This window comes from Meles meles, chromosome 12, assembly GCF_922984935.1.
Source record: "Meles meles chromosome 12, mMelMel3.1 paternal haplotype, whole genome shotgun sequence".
Taxonomy (NCBI): Eukaryota; Metazoa; Chordata; class Mammalia; order Carnivora; family Mustelidae; genus Meles; species Meles meles.
This window is the reverse complement of record NC_060077.1, coordinates 79,756,351-79,782,790: the sequence shown is the minus strand read 5'-3', so window position 1 is coordinate 79,782,790 and position 26,440 is coordinate 79,756,351. Positions and strand designations below refer to the sequence as shown.

The 26,440-nt window shown below is 40.8% G+C and overlaps 1 protein-coding gene and 1 long non-coding RNA gene across 5 annotated transcripts in view; one reads left to right on the top strand and one right to left on the bottom strand.

Annotated features, from left to right (window-relative positions):
* Positions 1 to 1,787, bottom strand: part of LOC123954571 — a 41,261-nt gene extending 39,474 nt beyond the window's left edge. Inside the window, exon 1 of the long non-coding RNA XR_006821098.1 lies at positions 1,213 to 1,787. This is a non-coding gene — a long non-coding RNA (uncharacterized LOC123954571). The remainder of the gene's footprint in view (positions 1 to 1,212) is intronic.
* On the top strand, positions 536 to 26,440 carry LMAN1 (lectin, mannose binding 1). Of its 4 annotated transcripts, none has more exons than XM_046025866.1 (14): positions 536 to 826; positions 4,293 to 4,447; positions 4,555 to 4,662; positions 5,594 to 5,655; positions 6,756 to 6,855; positions 9,015 to 9,138; positions 10,745 to 10,803; positions 11,245 to 11,377; positions 13,010 to 13,203; positions 13,327 to 13,397; positions 18,269 to 18,422; positions 22,735 to 22,856; positions 23,145 to 23,207; positions 25,510 to 26,440. In XM_046025866.1, exons 1-13 carry the CDS (start codon positions 589 to 591, stop codon positions 23,179 to 23,181), a joined length of 1,557 nt encoding a protein of 518 aa, XP_045881822.1. In that variant the 5' UTR covers positions 536 to 588; the 3' UTR covers positions 23,182 to 23,207; positions 25,510 to 26,440. The 4 variants fall into 4 exon arrangements, with proteins under 4 accessions (XP_045881822.1, XP_045881821.1, XP_045881820.1 ...); XM_046025865.1 differs by having other exon boundaries at positions 24,776 to 26,440; XM_046025864.1 differs by having other exon boundaries at positions 24,119 to 26,440.

The window sequence follows — 26,440 nt, the reverse complement described above, 5'->3', positions numbered from 1 at the left end:
GTGGTGAGTTGGTCCACAGGTGTTAGGGCTCAGGAATTCCATCTCTCCCCCCTTTTTTTTTTTTTTCATAATTCATAAGCGACAGAGAAAGAGAAGCAGTCACCGCAGGGACCAAGGGAGTCCCATGAGGGACTCCGTGGCAGGACCCTGAACGCAGATGCTTAACCCACTGAGCCACCCCGGCACTCTCCAGAATTCTACCGCTAGGGCCTGTCATGAGGCAGGAAAAAGATTGTAACTTTTTTTTTTTTTTTTTTTAAGGAAAAAGATTCTTGCAGGTAGGAATATGGTCCACTCCTCCAACACTCCCAATCACGTGGGAAGGGAACTTTGCAACGTTGGAGACCCTTTCCCGCCCCAATGAGGACGGGAGGAGCTCGCAGACAGCACCGCCCCCAGGCCCCGCCCCTCCCGTGGGGCTCCGCCCACTGATGCCCGAGTCCGCAGTGGGCTAGCCGAGTCCGGGGGCGGGGCTCACCCTTGCCCTCGGGGTCTCTCGGGCTCCGCCAATCAGCGAGCGCCCTGTTGGCTGTCCGCGGCTCCCGCGCCCCTCCTCCTCCCGCCGGCCTCCGCTTCCTAGAATCCAAGATGGCGGGATCCAGGCAAAGGGGTCCCCAGGCCAGAGTTCGGCCTCTTTTCTGCGCCCTACTGCTGTCGCTTAGTCGCTTCGCCGGGAGCGACGGCATGGGAGGCGACCCTGCGGCTACTGGTGCCGCGGGCACAGCAGCCGCGTTGCCACACCGCCGTTTCGAGTACAAATACAGCTTCAAGGGACCGCATCTGGTGCAGAGCGACGGGACAGTGCCCTTCTGGGCCCACGCGGGGAGTAAGCCGGGAAAGAGGGCGGGGGGCCAGGGTCCCTTCTCCGCCTTGGGTCTCCTCTTCTCTACCCTCTCCCTGCTGCACACCACGGCGCGGTGGACCCTTCTCAGCAGCCCCTCCTGCAGGTCGGCTCTGGTCCGCAGGGCTCTCCGCCTGCGCCCGACTCTTCCCCCCGTTCTGCCCACCGCTCGTCCTCCTGTCCTCCTTTCTTTGATCTCGCCCGTTCTTTCCGTTCAGTCTCGAGGTGTTTTGTTACTTTCCTATACTTCAAGCATTCAAACTGTCCTCTGAGCATCACGTTTCACCCTAAACGCCACGTCTCAACGCGACGGTCCCGCAGCCCCACCCCCGGCCATCCCAACCTGAGACCTGTTCGTGGAGCTTCCCTACCTCCTTTCCCGCTGCTCCTCGGTCCTCCCCTGCTGTCTTGTCTCCGGTGCTAGCAGTGGTTAATGCTCCAGAGTGTACCCCCGATGACTCTAGAGATGGCATAAGTTGGTTTTAAAGTAGTTTTTAAGTCTTATGTCCGAGGACATTGTTACACTACTGGAACTTCTACACCTTGAATTTGCCTCTTTCAGTGACTTGGTGTGGTCTTTGATCTTTTCAGTTGTATTAACACTTACGTAACGAGAGTCGCACTCATCCGTTTATTTAGAAGAAGGGGTATATTTTTTGGTGTTGTTTCTGCACTTAATACATGAAAATAACATTACATATACAGCCTCTTCAGAGTTATAGCTGTTTTTTTGTAATTGAAAGTAATCTGTGCACCTGTTTTATTCCCTTTGTGTGTTTGTCACTGTTAGTAGATAAGAGAGCCTTGCTAGCCATTTACATATGTGAAAGAAAACGTATCTGTACTGATGTGTCACTGCTGACTAAGGAATCAGCCCTCACACTTGGCATGCTGTAAGCTCTGTTCAGTGACCATCAGATGCATCCTTTGAAACAAGTGGCAGATGCCTTTTTATGGGGTGAGAAGTTCTGTCATTTTGAGTTCCATTCATTATGTGTAATTAAACAGTCATTTATAAAAGGTTTGTATACCTCGTTTTAGAATGTCAGGTGCTTGGAACAAAATATTCCATTTCCAGAAAGTAATTACTGAGTAGGAATCACACTCTAAGGAAGGACCGTTTCACTGAAATGAATACATAATTTGAAGGTAAAAATTTCAATGTGACCTAATGACCAAATCATTAAGTATTTGAAGTAGAGTACAATTATTTTGTTTCTCAGCAGGCATTTTCTGTGTGCCTGCTCATCGAGGATATATTGCTGGGCTTTTGTTCTCAAGGTAACATTGTTCCTAATACACACAGATGCTGCAGGTGTACCAAACACAAGTTTTAGGGGTTTTTGGTTTTTGTTTTGGAATGATGCTGAAGTTTTCGATAGTGGTGATGAATTTGCTCACCCTTTTTTTCACTTCTGCATCTCTCCCTTGCCTGCTTTTTCTTCTGTCTTTCACACTTACACCACGTACATCAGCCAATTAATAATGTTAACTACTCAGATTAGCTAACTTGACTTTCTCTACAGAGCCTATACCCACTAAGCTGGTCTGCTGCAAAAATGTCAGGTAGCATCCCTGGGTGAATTAAATTTGTATGACTAGACTGAACTTGAAATAAAGGGATTCGTGTTTTAGTCCTGACTTTTCTGGATACTGACTCTGGGAATCCCTGCTGTGAATACCCCTTGTAGCACTGTAACTTTTACAGTCTCACTGTTTTCTTAAGTCCATTCATCATTTTTTCCCTTCTCATTTTACCCTGAGATCCACTATTTACAGCAGTTTTTTTAAATAGAGAAATTTGAGATTCAGTTTAAACATGGCCCATTACATTCATCCCTAAATGAAGCCCAAATCGATGGTGTTTCTTTTCTTAACTCTAATGGCCTTTTGTACTGTTAGTACACATCCTGGGTTCATAAGGGCACAAAACTGATCACAGCAATTTGTAACCCTTTGGAGCTCTCAGAGCTCTTTCACCTTCATTTTCTGATTTGATCATTTGTAGGCAAGGCAGGTGTTCTCTGTCTTTGAGATGAAAAAACTACTGCTCAGGAAAGTCAGGTTCTTGGAAGGTACATAACTGGTGTCAGTAGACTAGAACCCCTATCCAGGTCTCCTGAGTCTGTGTCTGCTACTCTTCCCACGAGGCTTGCCCCAGTGTTTAAGTGCTTGAAAGTGTCGGTGACGGTGGCTGATCTTAATCAAGTACCTCAGCTTTGTCTTTTGTCAGTTGTTCTAGCTGTAAAGACCTACTACAGTTATTTCCCAGAATGCATGTCAGAACTCGTTAATATAGTAATATAATAATCTGAGCGGATGTGTTAGAATTGTTCATACTTGGGCCTGATAGGTGCTGTAATAGTATCTAGTTCTATAACAGGACTAGCTACCATTTATTGAAATACTCCTGTACATTATATGCCTGTGAGGTTATTAGAGAAATGGAGTAACTTGCCTATAATCAAACAGCTAGTGATGGGAGAGCTGGGATTTGAACCTTGCTTGGAGATGCAAACCGCCATTTGGGGGATCACAGTTCTCTTTGAGAATCTGCTAACACTGAAGAACTGTTTATTGACCTGAAATTCAGTTGACCCTCTCCCTAGAAGAATGCATATATGCACAAAAGTTTGCATATAACTTTTGGGATTTTTATGGAAGTGACTGAGCCCAGCCCCTTCATTTTACAGGTGACCATATGGTGAACCCAAGGCAGTAAGAATTATTTGCTCAAAGTCACACAGCTGAACTGAGACTAGGAATAAGTCTCTTGATTCCTAGTGGTATGTTCTTTTCACACTGTTTGAGCTTTCTGACATTTGTAAACTGCTAAAATAGTTCACAGTTTAAAAAAAAATAATATGCAAGTTTTTGAGATCCTTGAAAAAGAATATAATGGGAATCAAATAGTTGATTTGTTTTTTAAGCCATAATTTCCTTCCTCCTGCCCCTTGAATTTTTAATGTATTGCAGCTGTAATTTTTTCCCCCAGAAGTATTTCACTATTCAAAAGATGGGGGTGGGAAGGCTGTTAGAAAGCTCTAAAATTTTATTTTATTATTTTTTAAATATTTTATTTTTTATTTCTTAAAAATTTTTATTTATTTATCTATTTGAGAGAGAGAGAGAGAGCACAAGCTGGGTAAGGGATAGAGGGGGAAGCAGTCTCTCTGCTAAGGGAGCCGGCCACAGGGCTCTTTCCTAGGACCCTGGGATCATGACCTGAAGCGAAGGCAGACACTTAACCAACTGAGCCATCCAGGTGCCCCAAAAGCTCTAAAGTTTTAAAGTTGAAACTATCAATGTGTAATTTTTTCCTAACAAAATTATTGTACAGGTTACCAAGTTAAAATTAGATCTCTCTAGGCATATGGAACAGTTTGGTGATGGTTCGTTGAGTTTTACCTAATCATAACTTAAAGCTCTTCTTCCCTGATTTTTGTTCCAGATGCTATTCCAAGTTCAGATCAAATTCGAATAGCACCATCTTTAAAAAGCCAAAGAGGATCAGTGTGGACAAAGACGAAAGCAGCCTTTGAGAACTGGGAAGTTGAGGTGACATTTCGAGTGACTGGAAGAGGTCGCATTGGAGCTGATGGCCTGGTATGATCATTTCTTTACCTGTGTATCAGTGCATATATATATCAATTCATGTGTGCATCAGTGCACATACCACTAGCCTCTGAATGTCCCTTGCTATATATTTACAGGCAATTTGGTATACAGAAAATCAAGGCTTGGAGGGTCCTGTGTTTGGATCAGCTGATATGTGGAATGGTGTTGGAATATTTTTTGATTCTTTCGACAATGATGGAAAGGTATATTTGTTGTCAGAACTATTACCTACTTGAATACATCTGCTAACAAAGTTAAGCTGTGAGAAATACAGCTTATTTAACACTTTTGTTTGGTTAGTACTTTGAGAAATCTCCAAACTATTTTAAGTATGATGATTAGTCTGTATATAACCGGGACTTTGGAAATTTTAAAGCTCTTTGTTCCTGATTTGTCATGCACCAACTGGAGGTCGTAATGGAGTTCTAACTCTGAGAACTTTGCAGTGACCTCCCTCCGCAGCACCCTGGATGTGTGTAGTAATTTTGATGCATAAGCCTGGGTCATTTAGAGATAGGCAGTGAAACCAGCAGTGTTTAGGCTTATAGTCTGTTTTCATGAAAATACCCTGTGCATTACTATTACTAGCTCACATATTAATACCTTTTTATATGTTCATCACTCTTTTTGATCCGCCAGTTTCTCTGATGATGTCTTTAGGAGAGTTCAGAACAAAATGTACTTGCGATTTAGTGACATTAACTTGTGCTGTGTTAGCCTTAGGATTGATGATCTTTGTTTCAGCTGGTAGTTTCTCTATTGATTGTCACGGGTTATTATTAGCAATTTAAAAGAGAACTTTAATAACTTCTTAAATGCTGACGCATACTAGTCCTCCTGTTACTAAGCTCCCTTGGGTCTCACACTTGTCCCACATAGTCCTCAAATATGTGTTGTAGTTGATCATTCACACACATACACACGTCTTTATTGAGGTGTTTAGAGACTGTTTTTGAATGATTATAATAGAGTTTATTAAATTTTTTCTAAATAAATAGAATCTTTTCTATTAATTACTTTAAAATTTTGAGTCCTAGAATTTTGAGAAATAAGAGACTTTATAGCACTTCTAGAATGATCTAGAATTCTTTGACCTAAGGACTTTAAAACGAAATACATTCTTTTTATTTTTAGAAAAACAATCCTGCTATAGTAATTATAGGCAACAATGGACAAATCCATTATGACCATCAAAAGTAAGTGTGTGCTTTTTATATTACTTGGTTGCAACAACTTTTTAGAACCCTTATAAAAAGAGATTATTTCAAGTCTGAATAGTTTTCAGATGAAATAAGATTATTCTTTTTCTTGAGATGTCTTTTGTAACTTGGTAAAAAGGTCTTTTTAAAATTTGGTCCTGGATGAAAGTTCATTCTATGGACCACCTCAGATTTCAAACATAAAAAAGACTTGTTTTATTGAAAACTATGTAATATTTTGAAAGACTTATAAAATGTTCCTGGTTCTTGGTGATGCCCTTAGTCATGTTTCTTTCATCTTTCAAAAATAAAGTTGAAACCCTTGACCAAACTAATGGCTGAGCAATTTACACCTCCTCATACATCCTACATGTTGATTTATTTAAAGATTCCCTGTAGGCTACAAAATTTCTAAGTGTTTGGTATATTTATAATGTGTATGAATTAGGTATGTACATTTTTAATTTTTACATGTTTGTTGTGGGAGGAATTACCTTTGAGCCAATCAGGAACTGTTAAGAAAAGTTACTCATCTGCATTTCCATTTACTGTTTCCCCTTGTGGAGCTGTTTAAACCAGAGGTTCCAAGGCCGCCTCCTCCTGAGTCTCCTTCTCTCTCTTTTTTTTTTTTTTTTTAATTTTTTTTTTATTTGTTTATTTACAGCATAACAGTGTTCATTGTTTTGGCATCACACCCAGTGCTCCATGCAGTACGTGCCCCGAGTCTCCTTCTCTTAACTTGGGGTAGAATCTAGGCATATGCATTTTAAAAGCTTCAATGTAAAATAAATAAATAAATAAATAAAACCTCCAGTGTATTTCGACTCTGCCCTGACACAAAGGACAGGTAGTAGAGTAAAACTTCCTTGCTGTCAGCACATTGCCTTCTGATGTTATCCATAGTTCTGACAGGAATCACAGGGAAAAACTTGTGCATTAACTTTGTGTCTTCTGAGTAAGTAACTTCAAATATCCCAAGACTGTCATAACTTAATAATATTCTCTTTCTGGACGCTGATCATTTTAAGTAGTGAATTTTTAAATACTGAGAAGCTTTCTGACGTTTTTTGTTTGTTTTCCCTTTCATCATACTCTAGCGATGGTGCTAGTCAAGCTTTAGCAAGTTGCCAGAGGGACTTTCGTAATAAACCCTATCCGGTCCGGGCAAAGATTACGTATTACCAGAAAACACTGGTGGTAAGTAACGTGCACTTAAGAGATGCTCATATGAACAACATTCTGTCAGGACTTTTCATTCTGAATCTTTGATAAAAATTAAAGGCATGTAAATTTGGGTATCGGTTTATGTACTCAGCATTACTGTGAGAGAACAGAAGTGTCTTCAGAGCTTGGCCTAAGTAGTCATATGGTGTTAAAACTTGCCCATAGGTTTGCATTCAGTCAGTACATGTTTAAGCATCTTACTTGCTAGATGCCACACATTACATACATACCCGAGCCATCCAGTACGGATCTGAGTAAGAGAAAGGTCATTTTCTCCAAAGAGCTTGTAGTCCAGTGGAGGGAAGACACTTGGGTAGCATCACTGTGCTAGATGGGAGGTGTGCCACAGCACACGGACCATTAAGGAATCGAGGGGTTAGCATCTTGTGACTGCAGCTGGGAGCGGAGAAGGTCAGGAACAGTTTCTCAGAGCTGAGCTACACTGGGAACGGGAAGGGGAAATTTCTGAGATGGGGTGCATGTTCCAGGCAGAGAAAACAGGCACAGGGACTGGTGAAAGATTTGGGAAAGGCACGTGATTTGGAATGGCTGGGGATAGAGGAGACTGGGGGGAGTGGGGTTGAAAGGTCCATGGTGGCAAGTCAGGCAGGCCTTGGGTAGTTTATCCTGTAAGGAACTGCTGAAAGTTTTAAGCAGGAAAGTGAAATGATCCAACTTGTGGTTTGGGCAGATGACTTAGGCAGCAGTGTTCTTTAAATCCTATTTGTGAGGAGGCGCTACACTGAGTGGGCCACACCCCGTGCTCTGTCCTTTTAAGTGCAGTGTCTCACTTATTTTTTCCGACATCCCTACGGGGCAGGCATCCCCACAGGGAAATGGGATATGGAACGTTTCAAGTAACTTACTGTTACTTAACATACCATATTGTTAAGTAACATAACCACGTAAGTAACACAACTGTGATTTGAACTGAGTGCCTTCTTCCCTGCGAGACTCCACTTGCTGTCTGAGCCAGGGGAAAGGGAAGAAGAGAGGAGAGGTGATCAGGAGGGAGAGACTGTGCTAGGGGGTGGGAGGGTGTGTGCAGTGGGGGACTCAAACATGGTTCCTGGATTTCTGGCCAGTTGTGCAACTAAGCCAGGAAGCAGCGCATCTGAGTTTGAGTGAGGAGTGGGAAGGCAGGGTTGGTAATGAGTTTAGTTGTAGACAGAATGAATTCAGGGCCATATTTATGTAAAGTGGGTATATCCTGTGGCACCTGGGTGGCTCAGTCAGTAAAGCGTCTGCCTTTATCTCAGGTCCTGATCCCAGGGCCATAGAATCGAGCCCCTCAGTGGGGAGTCTGCCTCCCTTCTGCTTCTCCTTTTGCTGCTTCCCCTGCTTGTGCTCTCACTTTGTCTCAAATAAATAAATAAATAAATAAAATCTTAAAAAAAAAAAAATACAGAAAGTGGGTATATCCAGCTAGCAGTTCTTCTAATATCATGGGAACTTTGCTTGTTAAAGGTACCATTAATGCCATCATACTAATAAATAAAAAACATCTTGTTTAAATTTTTCTTTCTCCTTTCTCAATTCTTTGGAATACTTTATTGGCTCAGTCTTTTTTTTATTTTTTAAGATTTTACTTATTTATTTGACAGAGAGAGACACAGCGAGAGAGGGAACACAAGCAGTCACACCCCCTCCCCAACTGAATGAAGAGAAGCTCACTCCTTGCATGGCAGTCTATTTAATTTAATATAATTATATTTAATTCCCGACTAGCTGTGGTAAAAATTATAATTTCCTCCTATTTGTTTGAGCTCTGACACTGGGGTTTTCGACCAAATCTGGTCCCTCTTCTGTATGAACCATTCAATGGAAGTCATCATGGTTCCCTTAGTCTTCTATTTTAGAAAGATTTTCATGGAACATTATCAAATATTTCTCTTAAGTCTTTGACACATTGTAGGATAAAAACTTCGAAGTGAAATATCTCATATAATGATGCTAAGTAAATGAGGTTATTCATGGACAGGGGATGACCCTTTATAATAGAGAAAACTGATCGCTTTTTGACGGTTGGTTAGTAGACCAAATACAAAGATCAGTTAGTCATAAATTGACTATTTGAAATTCATTTTACAATGCCTGTTGTAAAAGCTATAGCTGTAGTATGTCTTTTTTAGGTAATGATCAATAATGGCTTCACACCAGATAAAAATGACTATGAATTTTGTGCCAGAGCAGACAATCTGGCTCTCCCTTCTCAAGGGCATTTTGGAGTGTCCGCTGCAACTGGAGGTCTTGCAGGTAAATCTTGCCATCTTTTAATGTTACAAGTTTGTGAATTGAGTTTCAGTGGGAGCAGTCTACTGGGAGATTTGTAGACTTGTCTCATTTCAGCCTTTTAAGACGAGCTGTACTGCAGAGCCAATCTTTTGGTGTCTTGAATCTGCTCATTTCTGCTGATATTCTGTAGGTATACAGTTGGCTGGGGCTGCAGACAACTGATGGTTGGTATTTAAAGTCAAGGCTGAAATAGGTTAATTGCCAAGTGGTTTAGGATCCTGAAAGTTGTCGTAGCACATTTAAGTGAAATTTGGTAGCCTGACAAAATATAACTGGGGACTTAAGCTTAAACAAGACATATTTACCATTTTTGCCCCACATTTGGTAATAAATGAACTTCTCACATCAATACCATCTTGTGTTTAGAAAATATATATATATATCATGTTGTGTTTACAGGGTACATGGTATAATTTTTTATTATTTTCAAATATGTAATTGTTCCTTACAACATCACAAGGAGGGAGAGAGCAGATAGATGGTATTTACCCTATTTTTAGTTAAGTTTGCCAAATCTTACATTAAAGTACATTATAAATATGACATAGCTAGTAATGTCCAAACCAAAGCAGGACTTGGTTTGGATTTCTGACTCCTGAGTCCAGTGCTCTAGCACACTGAACATCTTCTCCTGAGGTTAGCTACTTAACACATAGAGTGTTAGAGCTTTCTCTTTCATCTGGTTGCGTATCTCAATCTTCGTAACAGTGGCAGAAAGCATAGAGATTGCTGGTTGGAATTAATTGCGCTTGCTTTGCAGACATGACTCGCCAGGATTGGTATTTTAGGTCAGCATTATGAGGTTTGATCTGCTAAGTGTGTTTCCAGCTTAAGCAGCCTGAAATTAATTTGATTTTTAAAATATGATTTTAGATTAAGTGAACTTGTTAATATCTGCTATGTGAGGGAAACAGAGATGAATGTTGTATAGATAGGGTGATCATGTTATCTAATTGGAACGCTTGGAGAATAAAAGAAGATGCTGTTAGTAATGTCAGGACAGCATGGATAAATCAGGACTGTCCCAGTAAGCCAGGACAAAGCAATGTCAAGTTTATAACAAGAAAGTAAGGCAAGTAGTGGTAAGTACTGTAAAAAAGGTTGAGAGGTCCAGAAATACATGAAGGACAGGATTTTGTATCATTTGGCTGGGACACTGCCTATAAAGGAGATTTGCGGGGAAATATGGGAAGATCTTGGTGTCAGGTTTAGGGGTTTAGGCTTTTTTTTGACTCCTCATTTGTTTGTTTATTCCTTTATCCCTTATTTATTACTAACCTTTATACCCTTGCTTATTAATCATCTGTCATATATTAAACACTTAAATTTCTGGTTTAGGATAAAAGAAAGTGAATTTTAGTTTATTTCTGGTGTAAATCTTTCTGGTGAATTTTCATCTCTAAGCTCACAGAGCTCCGTTGCCTTTACCAGATGAGAGCTGATTTTTGTAATTTTTCACAGATTATTTTTAAAGCACTAGATCTCTCTACAGTAACTTCACAACCGTAAAAATAATCTGTTGTGGAACTTTTTCAGATTTTTTTTTTTTTTTTTTTTTAATTTGTAGATGACCATGATGTCCTTTCTTTTCTGACCTTTCAGTTGACTGAGCCTGGGAAAGAGCTGGTAAGTATACACATTTTTTTTTTTTCCCCAAAAAAGTTTATTTCCAGTTTTAGTGGTATCTCCCTGTAGCTGAAAACTTGGCAGGCCCAACTCAGATTTGGGTCTTATTTCTGCCTGTTATTACTGTTTAATCTTGTAAAAGTGGCTTAACCTCTGTACTGCTCTGTTTCTTCACTGGTAAAACTGAGACATTGGTACTGGCCACCTCATGGTGTCATGAGCATTAAATGAGACGGTGCACTCAGGAAGTGGCAGTGGCTAGTGTTACTGTGTTGTTGTAGTTATTAGTAGCAAGAGTAAAATGGTTAATATTTTTATGTTAACGTTTCAACTAGTGGTTGAGTAGTTAAAATGAAGGAGGAAGAAAAGTATACTGAGGTTTAATATTTTCTTATCTTTTAAATTTTTTTTAAATGATCTATCCCTAAATTCCAAAAAAAGCCTACACCAGATAAAGAAATTTCAGAAAAAGAAAAAGAAAAGTATCAGGAGGAATTCGAGCACTTTCAACAAGAGTTGGATAAAAAAAAGGAGGAATTCCAGAAGGGCCACCCTGACCTTCAGGGGCATCCTGGTGAGTTGGAGGAAGTTGTGCTCTGAGCCATGCGGGGGTCGCGGCACGCACATTCATCCCATCCTTGAGCTCTTGTCTGGCACATCCAGGCAGTTTCCAGAAGCAACCTACGCGCAAATCTGTCATAAGGCTTGGAGGTTGATGTTTCTATCAGTAAGGGTGTGGCGTAGGAAAGCCTGTGGTGGGCGATACTGGGTGAAGTGGTTGAACAGTGATCCCTCCAAGTGCAGGCTCTGTGAGAACAGGGATTCTGTTTTCCTGTTGACTGCCCTGACCCCTCAAACCTAAAAAAAAAAAACCCCAATGTGACCTAGTAGTTGAGACTTTAAATATTTGTGGAATGAAATCATGTAAAGTTTATGTCTTTCCTTTGAGTAGCACACATAGCTTGTTAATACAGAGATAATCCTAGGAAAATAACAAAATCTTGTGAAAGTAGTATGAAATGATATCTAGTTCTCCTCCCCTTACTGCTCAACAGAACTCTGGATTTGAAGATTTTGCAAATTTTAAAATAATTAGTTTAAGGGGCGCCTGGGTGGCTCAGTGGGTTAAGCCGCTGCCTTCGGCTCAGGTCATGATCTCAGGGTCCTGGGATCGAGTCCCACATCGGGCTCTCTGCTTGGCGGCGAGCCTGCTTCCCTCTCTCTCTCTCTCTGCCTGCCTCTCTGTCTATTTGTGATCTCTCTCTGTCAAATAAATAAATAAAATCTTTAAAAAAAAAAAAATAAAATAAAATAAAATAATTAGTTTAAGCCATTGTTGAACTTAAGTGTGCTACGGGTCAAAAATAACACATGAGAGGTCCAAGTAGAGTGGCTTTATATCATCTGCTGAGTTTTATCTGGATTGTTCCCACCAGCATGGATGATCGAAGCTGTGTTTAATAAAGCCATAGCTAGCTTTTGTATTCCTTATAGTATGTGATTCTCTGAATGATCAATAATATAAATCAGACTTAATGAAGATAAAAATGAAAAATGAATTTAATTCTCTTCTTGGATTTGTTTTAAATATCACATACGATTCGTGAGTATATCCTGAAGTTTATTGTAGTAAAGGTTTGAATGAAATAATTTTCAGCACAGTCAGCTTTACAAGGAAAATCAGCTGTTCTCAACTCCATTATTAAATTTATTACCTAAGTGAAAGGCACAGATTTTAAAAGTGTAGTATGATGAATTATGACAGACTTGTATACCCACTTAATTGTCAGTCAGGTCAACACATAGAATAACACCCCAAGGTGTTCACACCTGCGTCTTCCAAGTCAGTCCTCCTCCGCAGAGACAACCACTATTCCTGATTCTAGTAACATAGATTAGTTTTGCCTTTTCATATAAATAGAATCATATAATATATTTGAAAGAAAATTATTTTTAGGTGAAAAACGTTCAGAACTAATTTATAATAGGTGTTGAGCCACCAGACATGGCAAAAAGCATATAGTAATTTTGTCACAATTGAATTGACTATCTGCATGTTTACTATTGGGGAGCTCATACCACTGGAGTAGATCATATTGGTGATGTTCTAATTTTAGTATATATTGATACTTCAGTCACTTACGGTATTGCGAAAACTACACGTGTCGGTGATTTTGATCATTTTAATTTGCAATTTCTATTTCAGCGGATGAAATATTTGAGAGTGTAGGAGACCGCGAGCTGAGACAGGTCTTCGAAGGACAGAATCGTATCCATCTTGAAATCAAACAGCTGAACCGACAGTTAGATATGATTCTTGATGAACAGAGAAGATACGTCTCTTCCTTGACAGAGGAGATTGCTAAAAGAGGAGCAGGAATCCCAGCCCAGCAGGGACAGGTGAGCTTTCCAGACAGGGATGTGTGCCTTAGGTAGCCTCTGATGGAGGAGGCGGCACAGAGGAAGGAAAGGGTACTCTGCCTTGTGCTCCTACAGAACTGGCTTCTTCTGTTTTTCCTCCAGATCACCCAACAAGAGCTGGATACCGTTGTGAATGCTCAGCACGAGATCCTGAGACAAGTAAATGAAATGAAGTAAGTCTGCAGAAGTCATGTCTGAGTGTTAGGTGATACATTTATCCAAAATTCATGACTTCTCTCTCCCTCTGTGCAAGCACATTATTATTGTAAGAATTCCACAAGAGGATAAGAATCACATTCTAGATTCAGTTTATAAATCAGGGAGTGAAAGTACGGGAGCTTTTGATGTTCAGAAACTACCAATAGGCCTAAATGTTTGAGTTGTTCTAAATCAGAAGAGAAAAAATGCTTTAGCATCTTTAAAAAAATACATTTGTCATAGCTACTTCAGACGAGTATTCATACATTTCTAAAACAAAAAGAGTATGTGTAGGGGCGCCTGGGTGGCTCAATGGGTTAAGCCTCTGCCTTCGGCTCGGGTCGTGATCTCGGGGTCCTGGGATTGAGCCCTGCGTCGGGCTCTCTGCTCAGTGGGGATTCTGCTTCCCCGCTCTCTCTGCCCGCCTCTCTGCCTACTTGTGATATCTCTCTATCTCTGTCAAAAGAAAAAAGAAAAAAGAGTATGTGTAGTAGTGTCTGTGAAAAATCCTAGAAGGGTAGGAACTGTGTATACACAGTTGCAGAACTGTGGTACAAGCATGCCTGGTGCGGGAACTTCTCTGTGAGGAACGGAACCATTTTCAAGGAAGCGTGCCATGTGTGACTACCTCTCTTCCATTCCATCTTGTACCCTGAGAGAGAATGGACAGAGTTGGAACAGAGAGGAGTTACTGTGTCCTTGGAACTTTGAATAAGTTGCTAAAAAGTATTCACTTAACACAGATAATTAATCGCTTTCAATGCCTAGAGTAGAGAAACAGCCAAAGTGTTACATTTTATAAGCTCTCTTTTTGGAGCATTGCACCAACCAGTACAACCCTTGACAAACAAGAACGTCAAGGTGAGTTCTTTAGCACTGGAAAATTAAACAGTATTGGGTTAAACAGAAGGTGATAATATCCACATCTAGAGATTAAAGGCAGCCCCACTTGTAACTACAAATTTGGACTTCTTTTCACTTGTACTGTCTGACATTTTATAAAATCTTTAAGTTGTAAACTCATGATTAAAATATTTACGATCCTAAATGAATGAATTCTTTCAGAAATAGGGGCACCTGGGTGGCTCAGTCAGTTAAGGGTCTGCCTTCGGCTCAGGTCATGATCCCAGGGTCCTGGGATCAAGCCCCACGTCGGGCTCTCTGCTGACTGGGGAGTCTGCTTCTCCCTTTCCCTCTACCTGCTGCTCCCCCTGCTTGTGCTGTCTTGCTCTCTCTGTCAAATAAATAAAATCTTTAAAAAATCTTTTTTTCATAAATTTCACAAGTGGATCATTTGACATTATTTTTTGAAATCTTTATTTTGATCTAATTTTAGACTTCAGACATTGCAAAAATAGTACAATTTCCATATATTCCTGATCATCTTCCCCTAATGTTCACAACTTACGTAACCGTAGCACAAGTTGTCAGAGCCAGGAAACGAACAGCGGTACAGTACTATTAACTAAACTAATGATCTTACTCAAATTTCACCCATTTTCCATGCATGCCCTTTTTTCTGTTTCAGGATCATGTCCAGCAACACACATTGCGTCTAGATCTCTTCAGACTTCCGCAGTCTGAAGTAGTTCATCTCCTCCTGTCTTTCATGACTGTGACAGTTTCTGTCAGTTCTTTGGTCCACTGTCTCCTGATTCGGGTCTGGCTGGTGCTGACTCATGATTGGATGGAAGTTCTGTGTTCTTGACAGGAATACAACACTGTGTCATGTTCACGATGTCAGTATGGCTTACTGCTGTTGACAGTGGCTAGGCTCACTTGGTTAATGTGGTTCCTTTCTGCTTTCTGTACTTTAAAGTTACTGTTTTTCCCTTACTGTTTAAATACATTTTGGAAAAGGAACTTTGGGACTATGTAAATAATGTAAACATCCTGTTTCAGTTTAAACTTTTGCTTGCTAATTGTAGCATCCATTGACATTTTGTCTGAAACAAGAACAAGGTATTTCCTAAATGCTGATTGTTTTTTTTTCTATTTTCATCATTCCTTCCCATGCGTTCATTGGAATTCTGTAAGGACTAGGTCACTTCTGCCCCATTTATTTATTTTAATCAATTATTTATGTCGTACGAGCTCATGGATATGTATTCTGTGGGTTGCAATCCCATACTGTCATTATTTACTGTGCAGATGGTTCTGCTGTGGTGATTAAGAACTCCTCCAGGTTGGCTTCTGTGTTTTTCAAAAAGCTCCCATCTTTTTTTTAAGCATTTCTTAACTTTCTGGTGCTACCGGTGTTTCAGGCTCATTTTGTGTTTTCTCTGCCCCAGCTCTAGAATCAACCACTTCTCTGGTGAGCCCTGGTTCCTTTTATTAAAGTATTTAGAAACCCAAGATCTGGACAGTAGGTGTGCTCACTATCCCTGAGGCGCCACTCCTCCTAGGCCTTCTCAGTGGACAGAGCTAGGGAATATGTGAATGTCTACTAACCCACTCAGACACACATATCTTTATTTTTGTACCCATCACTCTTATTTGTATTAAAAAGACTCTGAGATTATCCAGACACTTGGATTCTGGTTGGACTAGACTAGGCTGAACATTGTGGGTTGATTTTCACCTTATTCTTTCCTACTTTGAAAATTCTTTCTCCAGGAGGGAGAAACCTATTTTTTATTCTCTAAAATGTATTTACTTCTTTATTTTCCTTTTTTAAGATTTTATTTATTTATTTGACAGAGCACAAGCAGGGGAAGCAGCAGGCAGAGGCAGAGGGAGAAGCAGGCTCCCCGCTGAGCAGGAAGCCCAATGTGGGACTCAGTCCCAGGTCTCTGCGATCATGACCTGAGCCCAAGGCAGACACTTAACTGACTGAGCCACCCAAGCATCCCCATTTACTTACTTCAGTGTGCACATAACATACCCATAAAGTGGCTCATGGATGGACTTCCGTAAAGGTCCTTTTGCATCTAACCTTACAGTTTGTGACGCAGGCGCTGTTTTCCAGGCAGGTGTGTAGTTCAGTTCTGTCCCCACTCTCTTCAGTACGGTTATGATCTGCATTTATAGTAGAGCTCGGTTCTTTGTTAGCATTTGTGTTCTTCCTACATCCTGGCTGATTTTAATTGTGTATATTTGGGATATATGAAGGTTTTGTGAACGCAGTGGTTCTCAGGAGTTCTGAGTCGAAATGTGTGTGTTCACTAAAGTGTCTGTCACTCCCTCCTCAACACTACCACCCCATTCCCATCTCTCCCCTTTCTAGCCTGTTCCCACTCCACGCCCCACTAACCTGTCCCATTCATTTCGGGTTTGTTCTTCCTGTACTTCGCATAAGTGTATTTCCTTAGATCCCCTTCTTTCTTACATGAATGTTACTATATTCCAGATACTCCTTTGTTCTTTGCTATTTTCACATACCAGTGGTACCAGAACGTCTGAAGAGTCAGTGAGTGGTTAGTAAACCCTAGCCATCTGGCTGTATGATGCGTGAAAGCACTTAGAGTAGTTAGCAGTCCTCGTAAACTCCCACTTGCTAACTGAGAATGAATGTCATGAGCACTGTATGTGAAAGTGAAACTGAGCGCCGATGTCTAAATTTGTGTTCTAGAGCTTTTTTCCTTCTGGATGAGGCTTCAGGAAAAAACCGTAAAGAAAGGAAATCTTTGTCTTTGTGGAGCGGTTGGTTTGTGTCTGTGGATTTTCATATTCTTAGAGAATCGTAGAGTTTTGTTTTTTTTTAAGCGGAAGCATGTAGTATAACCCCCTTCAGTTTACAGAGAGAAAAAAAGGCCCCGACTGGTAAAAGGTCCCAAAATAAAAACAGTCAGAGGTAGTTTCATTATCTCCTCACTTTCAGCTGCAGTTTGTAGCAGACCAGAAAGAACATCTTGCCAGTTTTTATTTTCATTTTAGACATTTTCAAGCATACAAAGAAGTTGAGCACAAAAGCCATCCTCATACCGCACCCCCCAGTTGCAACAGTTATTAACAACTGGATGTCGTCGGCCGGCACTGTTCATGATGAAGTACCCCCCATCAGCCCCTCAAGAATTTCAGTGGCGGTCGTGGTCATCGCCAGAATTCCTCATTTCCAGAGACAGTAAAGGATGGTACTCTCACTCTAAACTTCCGTCTCTGTTTTTGTTTTTGGTTTTTTTTTTTTTTAAGGTTTTATTTATTTATTTGAGAGAGAGAAAGCACGAGCAGGGTAATGGGCAGAGGGAAAAGCAGGCTCCGCACTGAGCAGGGAGACCAATGTGGGGCTCGATCCCAAGACTCTGGGATCATGACCTGAGCTGGAGGCAGATGCTTAACCGACTGAGCCACCCAGGTGCCCCTTAAGTTATAGTTTTATAAATTATTTTCCAGAGGCACCTGGGTGGCTCAGTCAGTTGAGTGTCTGCCTTCAGATCATGTCCTGATCCTGGAGTTGCAGGAATAAGTCCTTTATCTGCTCAGTGGGGGGGTCTGCTTCTACCTCTGCCCCTTGACCCCAACTGGTGCTTACTCGCTGTCTCTCTTTCTTGCTCGCTCTCTCTGACAGAGAGAGATCACAAGTAGGCAGAGTAGCAGGCAGAGAGAGAGGGGCAAGCAGGCTCCCTGCTGAGCAGAGAACCCGATGTGGGGCTCCATCCCAGGACCCTAACATCATGACCTGAGCCAAAGGCAGAGGCTTAACCCACTGAGCCACCCAGGCTCCCCTAAATAAAATCTTTTAAAAAAATTATTTTCCAGTCCTGAATATGATTCAATATTTCTAAATGTTGATTTTTTAAAAATAACCTAACATTGGGCTTTGAAGTGTATCTAACCTTTTGAAAAATGTGACTAAAAAAATCATTTTTCTAGCAACTCCCTTGTCTAAAGGGATTTTCTGTTTCAGGAATTCCATGAGTGAAACCGTCAGACTGGTCAGCGGCATCCAGCATCCCGGATCTGCTGGGGGCGTTTATGAGTCAACCCAGCACTTCAACGACATCAAAGAGCACCTGCACATCGTGAAGCGGGACATAGACAACTTAGTGCAGCGAAACATGGTAAGCTCGTGACCTCTGCGGCTGTCATCATCAGTCTCCCTTAGTTAGAAACGAATGAACACATACTTACTGAAAAATACTTTGTAACTTTTTACTTAATACTAATGTTCATTTTTCATATTCAAGGTAGAATTATTCCATGTGATCCTGACGTCTTTATATTCCATGTTTCCATACCCTATTAAATAGAATTTTTTTAAGGATTTTATTTATTTATTCGAGAGAGTGAGTGAGGGGGGGGGGCAGAGGAAGAGGGAGAAGTTGACTCCCCGCTGAGCAGGGAGCCTGATGTGGGGCTCAATCCCAGGCCTGTAGAATCATGACCTGAGCCGAAGAGGGCAGATGCCTAACCGACTGAGCCACCCGGATGCCCCTCCATACCCTGTTGAATAGAATCTTTAGAAAATACATTATTATTCCTATCATTGGAGCTGGCAGTCCCAGACTTTTTTTTTCTAGGTTCTTTCTGTAAATTTTCTTTTTTTTAAAAATGCCTCTTGTTATCAGTGGTGATGTCTTTAAACAGCTTTAAAAAGGTGAACGTCTCTTGACTCTTCGCTGAGACAGGCGCTGGGTAGCTCCCACTTCTCTGTCTGGGCTGAGGAGGCGCAGGTCTGACACTGGCTGACTGGTCACCTCTTTCTTTCAGCAAGATCCTCCTCTTTCCCTGCAACTCTTCCTCTCTTACTTGGTTCACTTTTTAAAAGCTTTTTTGTTTGGTTTGGGTTTTGGTTTACTTTATCAGGCCTTTTTTTTTTTTTAAAGTAAAAGCCCCGTCTACATTTTTAGAGATTGGCCGTAAATATTAAAGATAGATGACATGTTCTCAAAGTTTAATATGCGTAAGAGACTGACAGTAGACCTTTGGTACATGTAAGTTTTTCAGTTTTAAGTTTTTCCTTAACTTACTTACTGGTTTCCAAAACCCTGACAAAATTCACAAATGCTTGTAGCATTTGCCTCTTCCCCTTCTAGTCCAATCTCCTTGAAATGGCCAACACTAAAAATCTGATGTGGAACAACCTGATCAAAAATGCTAGAGAGGGCGCCTGGGTGGCTCAGTCGTTTAAGCGTCTTCCTTCGGCTCAGGTCCTGATCTCAGGCTCCTGGGACAGAGCCCCACATTAGGTTCCCTGCTCAGCAAGGAGCCTGCTTCTCCCTCTCTCCCTCTGCCTGCACCCCCCCCGCTTGCGCTCTGTCTGTCAAATAAAAATCTTAAGAAAAAAAAAAGTGCTAGAGAAATGAACAGAATGTTCATGAGAAAAGCTTGTACCATATATGAAAAGATGCTGAGCAGCTTAAATAATAAGAGAAATGAAAAATAAAACTCTCCTGTGATACCGCACCTGTTTGACAAAAAGCCAAAGTCTGACAACACACTCCATTGTCAAGGCTTGAGAAGAACTCCGTAAGCACATTGCTAGAGGGAGTACAAGATGGCCTAACCCTTAGGAAGGAGAATTTAATAATGTATAGCAAACATACACATTTGTTTGCCTATTTAACCTAGCATTTTTCTCTGATACACTGGCAAAAAAACCAAAAACAGATACCTACATGCACCTGTGTGGTTCAGTTGGTTAAGCATCCAACTCTTGATTTCGACTCACGTCATGATCTCGGGGTCGTGGGATCGAGCTCCTAATTGGGCTCCGTGCTCAGCGGGGAGTCTGCTTGGGATTCTCTCCCTCTGTTCCTCTCCTGACTCTCAAGTGTGCACTCTCTGTCCCTCTCAAATAAATAGATCTTTAAAAAACAACATACATACTGGTACGCTCAAGGCCGTTCTTGCAAGACTGTGTGGAATAGCTCTAAAAGACTGGGGACAGATTGAGGAAGTGGGAAATAAGTAACAAGATGGTAATTATGAAGCCAGCCGTTTGCATAATTACACTCAATGTAAATTTCCTATAAATTTGTATCTAGATTAAAGCTCAGATGATTCAAAGAAGGCTAACTTTTACAGTTGGGCTTTTTATTTCTATCTTATTATGGAGCAGTTTGGGGGGACTGTAGTTTTTCGGTCCACTGTTTCTTGCTTTTCTTAATATAAGCAGAAACTGGGGCACCTGGGTGGCTCAGTGGGTTAAAGCCTCTTCCTTCGGCTCAGGTCATGATCCCAGGGTCCTGGGATCAAGCCCCGCATCGGGCTCTCTGCTCCACATGGAGCCTGCTTCCTCCTCACTCTCTGCCTGCCTCTCTGTCTAGTTGTGATTTCTCTCTGTCAAATAAATAAAATATTAAAAAAAAAAAAAAGAGGCCGGTTAAAATAGCTACTATTTAAAAAAAAAATATAAGCAGAAACTGTGATGAACTCTTCCCCTTTTTTACAGGTAGTAGCCGACTGTACCTATTTATCTTCTCCCTGCTTTCTTTCACTTACCGGTGTGGTCGTAGTGGGGTACAGATACTCCTTATTCCTCTTACAGCTGCATGAACCCCGTTGTGTGACTGTATCATAGTTTTATTATTTCGCATGAGAAGTCAGTCTTTGTTTCTCTGTACTCTTTTTTTCTCTGCTTTTAAGATTTTCTCTCTGATACTGATTTTAAACAGTTTGATAATTATATGCTTTCCTTTTGTTTTCTTTTTCCTCTGCTTGGGGTTTAATATCTGGGTTCTGTGAGTTTATAGTTGTCATTAAATTTGGGAAATCTTTAGCCAGCCTGAGCACAGCCTTCTGTAGGGCTTGATCCCACAACCCTGGGATCATGACCTGAGCCAAAACCAAGAGTCTCAGGCTCAACTGACTGAACCACTCAGGAGCCCTTTCTAATTTCCATTTCAGTTTCTTCTCTGATCCATGGATTTGAAGTTGTCTTTCTTTGGCCTTCCCCCTGCCCCCCACTGCCCCCAAAAAATGCTGATCCCATCACTTCTTGCCATCTTGTTCATTGCCTTTGCCTTCAGACGCGTGTTGTTTTAGATTGGATTTGTTTCTAGCTCAGCTAGTTGTCTTCTGCTAGGAGGCTGGTCTGTATTACCCAGTGTACCTTCCCGGAAGCCCTAATACCTTATATGTACGTGGAGCTTTTATCTTTAATTAAATTATCTGTTATCCTTTAGGAAAGAAAGTTGATGTGTTGTTAACTAACTTTCCTGAGGTCCTTAACTACTAAGTGGGAAGAACTTAGGTCTTCAACATGTAACCTTGTTTCCTTTATATTTTTGGATACTGCCTTTCTTACCTGTATTTTTATGTATGTCTTGGATAGTCCTATTTTTCAAATAGGAGTTAAGAGTTTTCTTAATGACCATTACCTGTCATCCAGACCATCGTGGTCTGTTCCCTGAGTTCTGTTTGAGGCCCGTTTCCCCCAGCTGTGCCCCGTGGAGGAGGGCGCAGGCTGCTTCTGGACAGACGCACACGCAGTGCGGAGGGCTATCCCGCAGGTGCAGACATGCTGGGAACAACTGACCCGACAAACCGTTTTGTCAGGAGACCGTGATTAAATCTTTGCCCCGGTATTTAATTGCCCCCTTAAAACAGAAAGAATACCCATGGAAATAGGAAAAGAAGATTTTTATTGATTGACAGCGAGCACAAGCAGGGGGAGCAGCAGGCAGAGGGAGAGCGAGAAACAGGCTCCCCACTGAGCAGAGAGCCCAATGCGGGGCTCCATCCCTAGGACCCTGGGATCTTGACCTGAGCGGAAGGCAGATGGTTTTTTTTTTTTTTTTTGGAAGGCAGATGTTTAACTGACTGAGCCATCCAGGCACTCCGAAAGAAACATTTTTCAAGATACTGATTGAATGTTGACTGCTAGGAGGTTGGGGCTAAGAAAAAGCCATTGTATTTGTCAAGCAGTTCCCTGAGAATAAAGGGGATACTATTAATAATAATAATTAATAATCAGTGTAGTACAGCCAGGATAAACTGGGTGTGTCCAGGGAATTTGTGGTCTGTGACCATCAAGAACACAAAAAGTCGTCATCACTGTGCTGCAGATTCGAGCCAGACAGCAGTGTGTTAGTGACGGCCCTGAAGGCGGAAGCCTTGCTGTGTCAGCTACTCTTCCAGAAAGTTCGGTGGTACGGGCGCCTGGCGGGCTCAGTCAGCACAACATGCGGTTCTTGATCTCAGGGTCATGAATTTGAGTCCCATGGTGGACACAGATATTACTAAAAAGGTAAACAAGTAAGCTTTATTTTAAGAAAAAAGTAAAAGGTAAGGGGATGGAAGATATTTATGGGATGAATAAATACAAATCTTGAGTTTATGTAGTTAACCATGCATGTTATGAAGGTTTCACATTTATCTCTTTTTCTAAAATACCAGTTTGACTAATTGTAATAGTTTTTTGCCTTACAGCCATCAAATGAAAGACCAAAATGCCCAGAGCTGCCACCATTTCCATCATGTTTATCTACGATGCACTTCGTTATATTTGTAGTGGTACAAACGGTGTTATTCATTGGTTACATCATGTACAGGTAAGTCTCTGACATTTGACTCAACGTCTTTCTGTGTGTGTTTAATGTTAAACACTTCAAGTAACCTACATGTGTAACAACTTCCACTACTTGTAAAATTCAGTTCAACACAAAGCAAGTACATTTCTGGTCTGTTCCGTCACGGGGGAGTGCACCTGTAGGAAGCGTGCTTATCTTAATGGGACGTGTACTTCAGAAGCCAATGTGTATTTCAATTCTAAGCCATCCTCATTCTTACTGAAGTAAAATGTATAGAACTTTCAAGGTTTTTTTCTTCTTTTTCCTTAGGACTCAGCAAGAAGCAGCTGCCAAAAAATTCTTTTGACCACCTTTTTCATATGTGTACATCATGTATGTATATACAAAATGTCTTTTTGAGGGAATTTAAGTATTTAAATTGCTTCTTAATCTAAATTATTAAATTTTGTATAAAATGACTGTTTAAACATTGATTTGCAGTAAGAATAAACCTTAAAACAAAGACAACCACATGTAAATTTGTGCATAGTACATAAATCTATTTAAATTTCAGTGAATTTCTGGCCAGTAGAATACAGCCACTGAACAGAATATTGATAAATGAGATGGTAAATAATAGAAACTTGGGGCAGCCCCAAGATGTGAAATTGACCCCTAAGTCTCCAGCGTTGGAGGTTTCTTTATTTAACATAAATACACTTGCCTTCCTAACCCCCAAACTGTGTGGTCTAACTTAGAGCTCCCCATCATGTTTGTTTTACCAGAGTCTTTTTTTAGAGGTCAGAGTTTCCTACTCTAAGACCCAATTCAGCAGTCTTTTTGTCTAATACAGTTCCCTTTGAAATCAAAGAATATTGTGTCTGAGAGCTTTAGGATCTAGGTAACAGGCTTCAGAATGTTGAAGTATCTTTCCCTCTGATTATCAATGATACATTTCACTTTTAAAGGAAATTTTGGGGGAAAATTAATAGCTGCTCTTTGCCTGAAAAACCATTTAGGTGCAAATGTTGCTCTGATCATGGTTTTTACGGTTTTGCCTGGTAATGTGCTCAGCTCATGGCCACTCATATTCATGAACGTCTCCATGCCAACGGCATCAGTTCAACAGTATGAAAATCATTTTGGGATTTAAGTTTGTAACTTAAGGAGCGTCTCCCATTGTGTATAGTGTGTAAATGCAGCCCAGGTTGCACGTCCTGGGCAGAGTTTAAGTTCACCAAAAAAAACCCACCATTGAGTTTTGGTTACATCACTTCATATAATCTGGTGTCGTTTAAATCAAGGAGACTGGAGTAGAAGCCGTGTAGACGCTTGAAGACCAAATTTGAAAAACAGAATCAACACTTCCGATTTCTTCTTCTTTTTTAATGCCAGAACTAAGGATATTGTGAAGCACTTGTTAGGAAGCTGAACCTTGAAATGTCAGGCTGCAAGGGGTCGCTGTAGTGTTTGTGCATAGTGGTCCTCGGTGTTAACAGTATCAGTCTGGAAAGGACATTTGAACATGCAGACTTCGTGTTGTTTTCACGGCTGATGTAGACCTGTGTTTTTGCTGACTTCAAAACACTTTTATCTCTTTCAGCTAAGTTGTTATCTTTCATTTGTCATAGAACCCAGAGTAAGAAGTTACACTGTTGTATAAAACAGTACCATTTCATTCTTCTCAACCTTCATAAATTTGTTCTCGAACGTCATTTACAGACGAGGCTAACTGCCTAAACTCTGTACAGAGACTGAGGAACTCTGCATTGTAGCAGTACCTACTTCATACTATGTACTCAGACAGCCCTAGCATTGCTTTTCACGGTAGCGTTGATCCCGGAGTGCTGAGTGAGAATATTCTAGCGACCGCTCGCTCTGCTTCAGTCACTCTGACAGAGAAAACACTTCTCTGGTGCTCTCTCCTTTGTGGTATTCACATTTTGAAATTCATGTTCCAGAGACGCCATCACAGAATTTGCTCTTAATCTGTGGAAAAAAAAAAAATCTTAAGAAGAATATTTAAGCTGTGGGCTGTGAAAGTTGGGAAATCCTCTTGCTAAAAGGCTGCAAAATGTCCAGGGTTCCGAAGTCCATTGTCACGTGTGCCTGAACGGACTAAGGGGACACCAGACACACGAATGCGGTGGACATCGCTCAGGCTCCGGTTGGAGAGGAATTGTGCCGAGCGTTACTAGTGCAAGCGGAGAGAGCTATTATGAAAATGCATGAATCCTTTTCTGTTTCACCTAGTAATTTAATTTACTTGAAGATCACTCATAAAGCAGTTCGCACAGGCTGTTCATCGTATTATTTGAAATTCGGTTCATTTTCCTCAAAATCATTCGCTTTAAGTAGCTCATTTCTGAAGAAAAATGTTTGCTCGGTGGAAAAGTCAATCACTGCCAGGATTCTTTCATTTCTCTACTATTTTGTATAATTAAATTTGTTACCTTCTCTCACACCAGCAAGTTTTTTACAGGTGCCTTGGACTAAAACAAAATTGATTTAAAAATTTTAGTGTTAAGTCATCGTGCCTGCGATGCCACTTTAAAAAAAAAATCCCATGCCATAATGGCTAATACTTTTTTTTTTAATGTACCTGTTTGTGTTCTAATTGTTTGAATGTTTTATTCAGCTTAAAACTTGACTAAGAAGCCACGAACCATCAACAATGTTTTGTTCTGTGTTAAAGGGACATCAGTGTTTCTCAGAGTGTGGTCCGTGGACCGTGTGGGCCGGGCTGTGCTTGTCAAGCATAAGGATTCCAGGCCTCCGTTCTAAAGCACCTGAATCAAAATTCAGAGGCGGGGCTTCAGAATATCACTTTTCAGCAAGCACGTCAGGTGGTTCTGAGCACACTGGTGTCTGAGAACCACTAACATGGGGAACACGGGAAAAAAAGTATTGTGCTCTGTGGGTTTAAAGCTGAGCAGAGAGCATCATGTATCATTTTCACTGTCGGTGACATTAGCACACGTGCACGGATCCTTTTCTTCTTGCAGTGTTCGTCCTCCTGAAATTCTTGGTTTCTTAACAACCACGACTAAACCCAGATCGTTGCCTGTAGCTCTTGGTACTTTGGTTGATGGCTTTTAAACCTTCAGAATCATCAGATCATGACTAAGCCATGAAAACTCCCATCTCAAAGTCTGCCTGCTAAAGCTTTTTGCTTTCTTGATTGCAGTTTCTGTGACATTTTATCTCAGACAATTGTACTTTTTTGATAACTTAGGGAAAACAAATTACTTGAATAAGGGATCGCCTGACCCAGTGAGTTGCAGAGATACAATCTTTGTAAAGAACTTAAATAACAGTTGTGAATATTAAGATGTGATTATCTTTTCCTGTCCATGTGCTTATTGCAGGGAGATAGTTATTAAACAATTATATGGGGGATTTTTTATTTATAAGATCTGATGTGAAACCACCACTTGCAACTTTTTAGATCTGTACGTTGCCTATTTAATATATTTCTTTTAAAGTTTAAAAGGGTTTTCTATCCACTGTTCATTTCAATTGGATAACATTTTGTCAAGTGTTTTTTTTTCTGATTGTTATTTGATGCTAGCTGGAACTCAAGAAATGACATTGACCTTATTCAAATAAAGAAATATTTTAGTAAA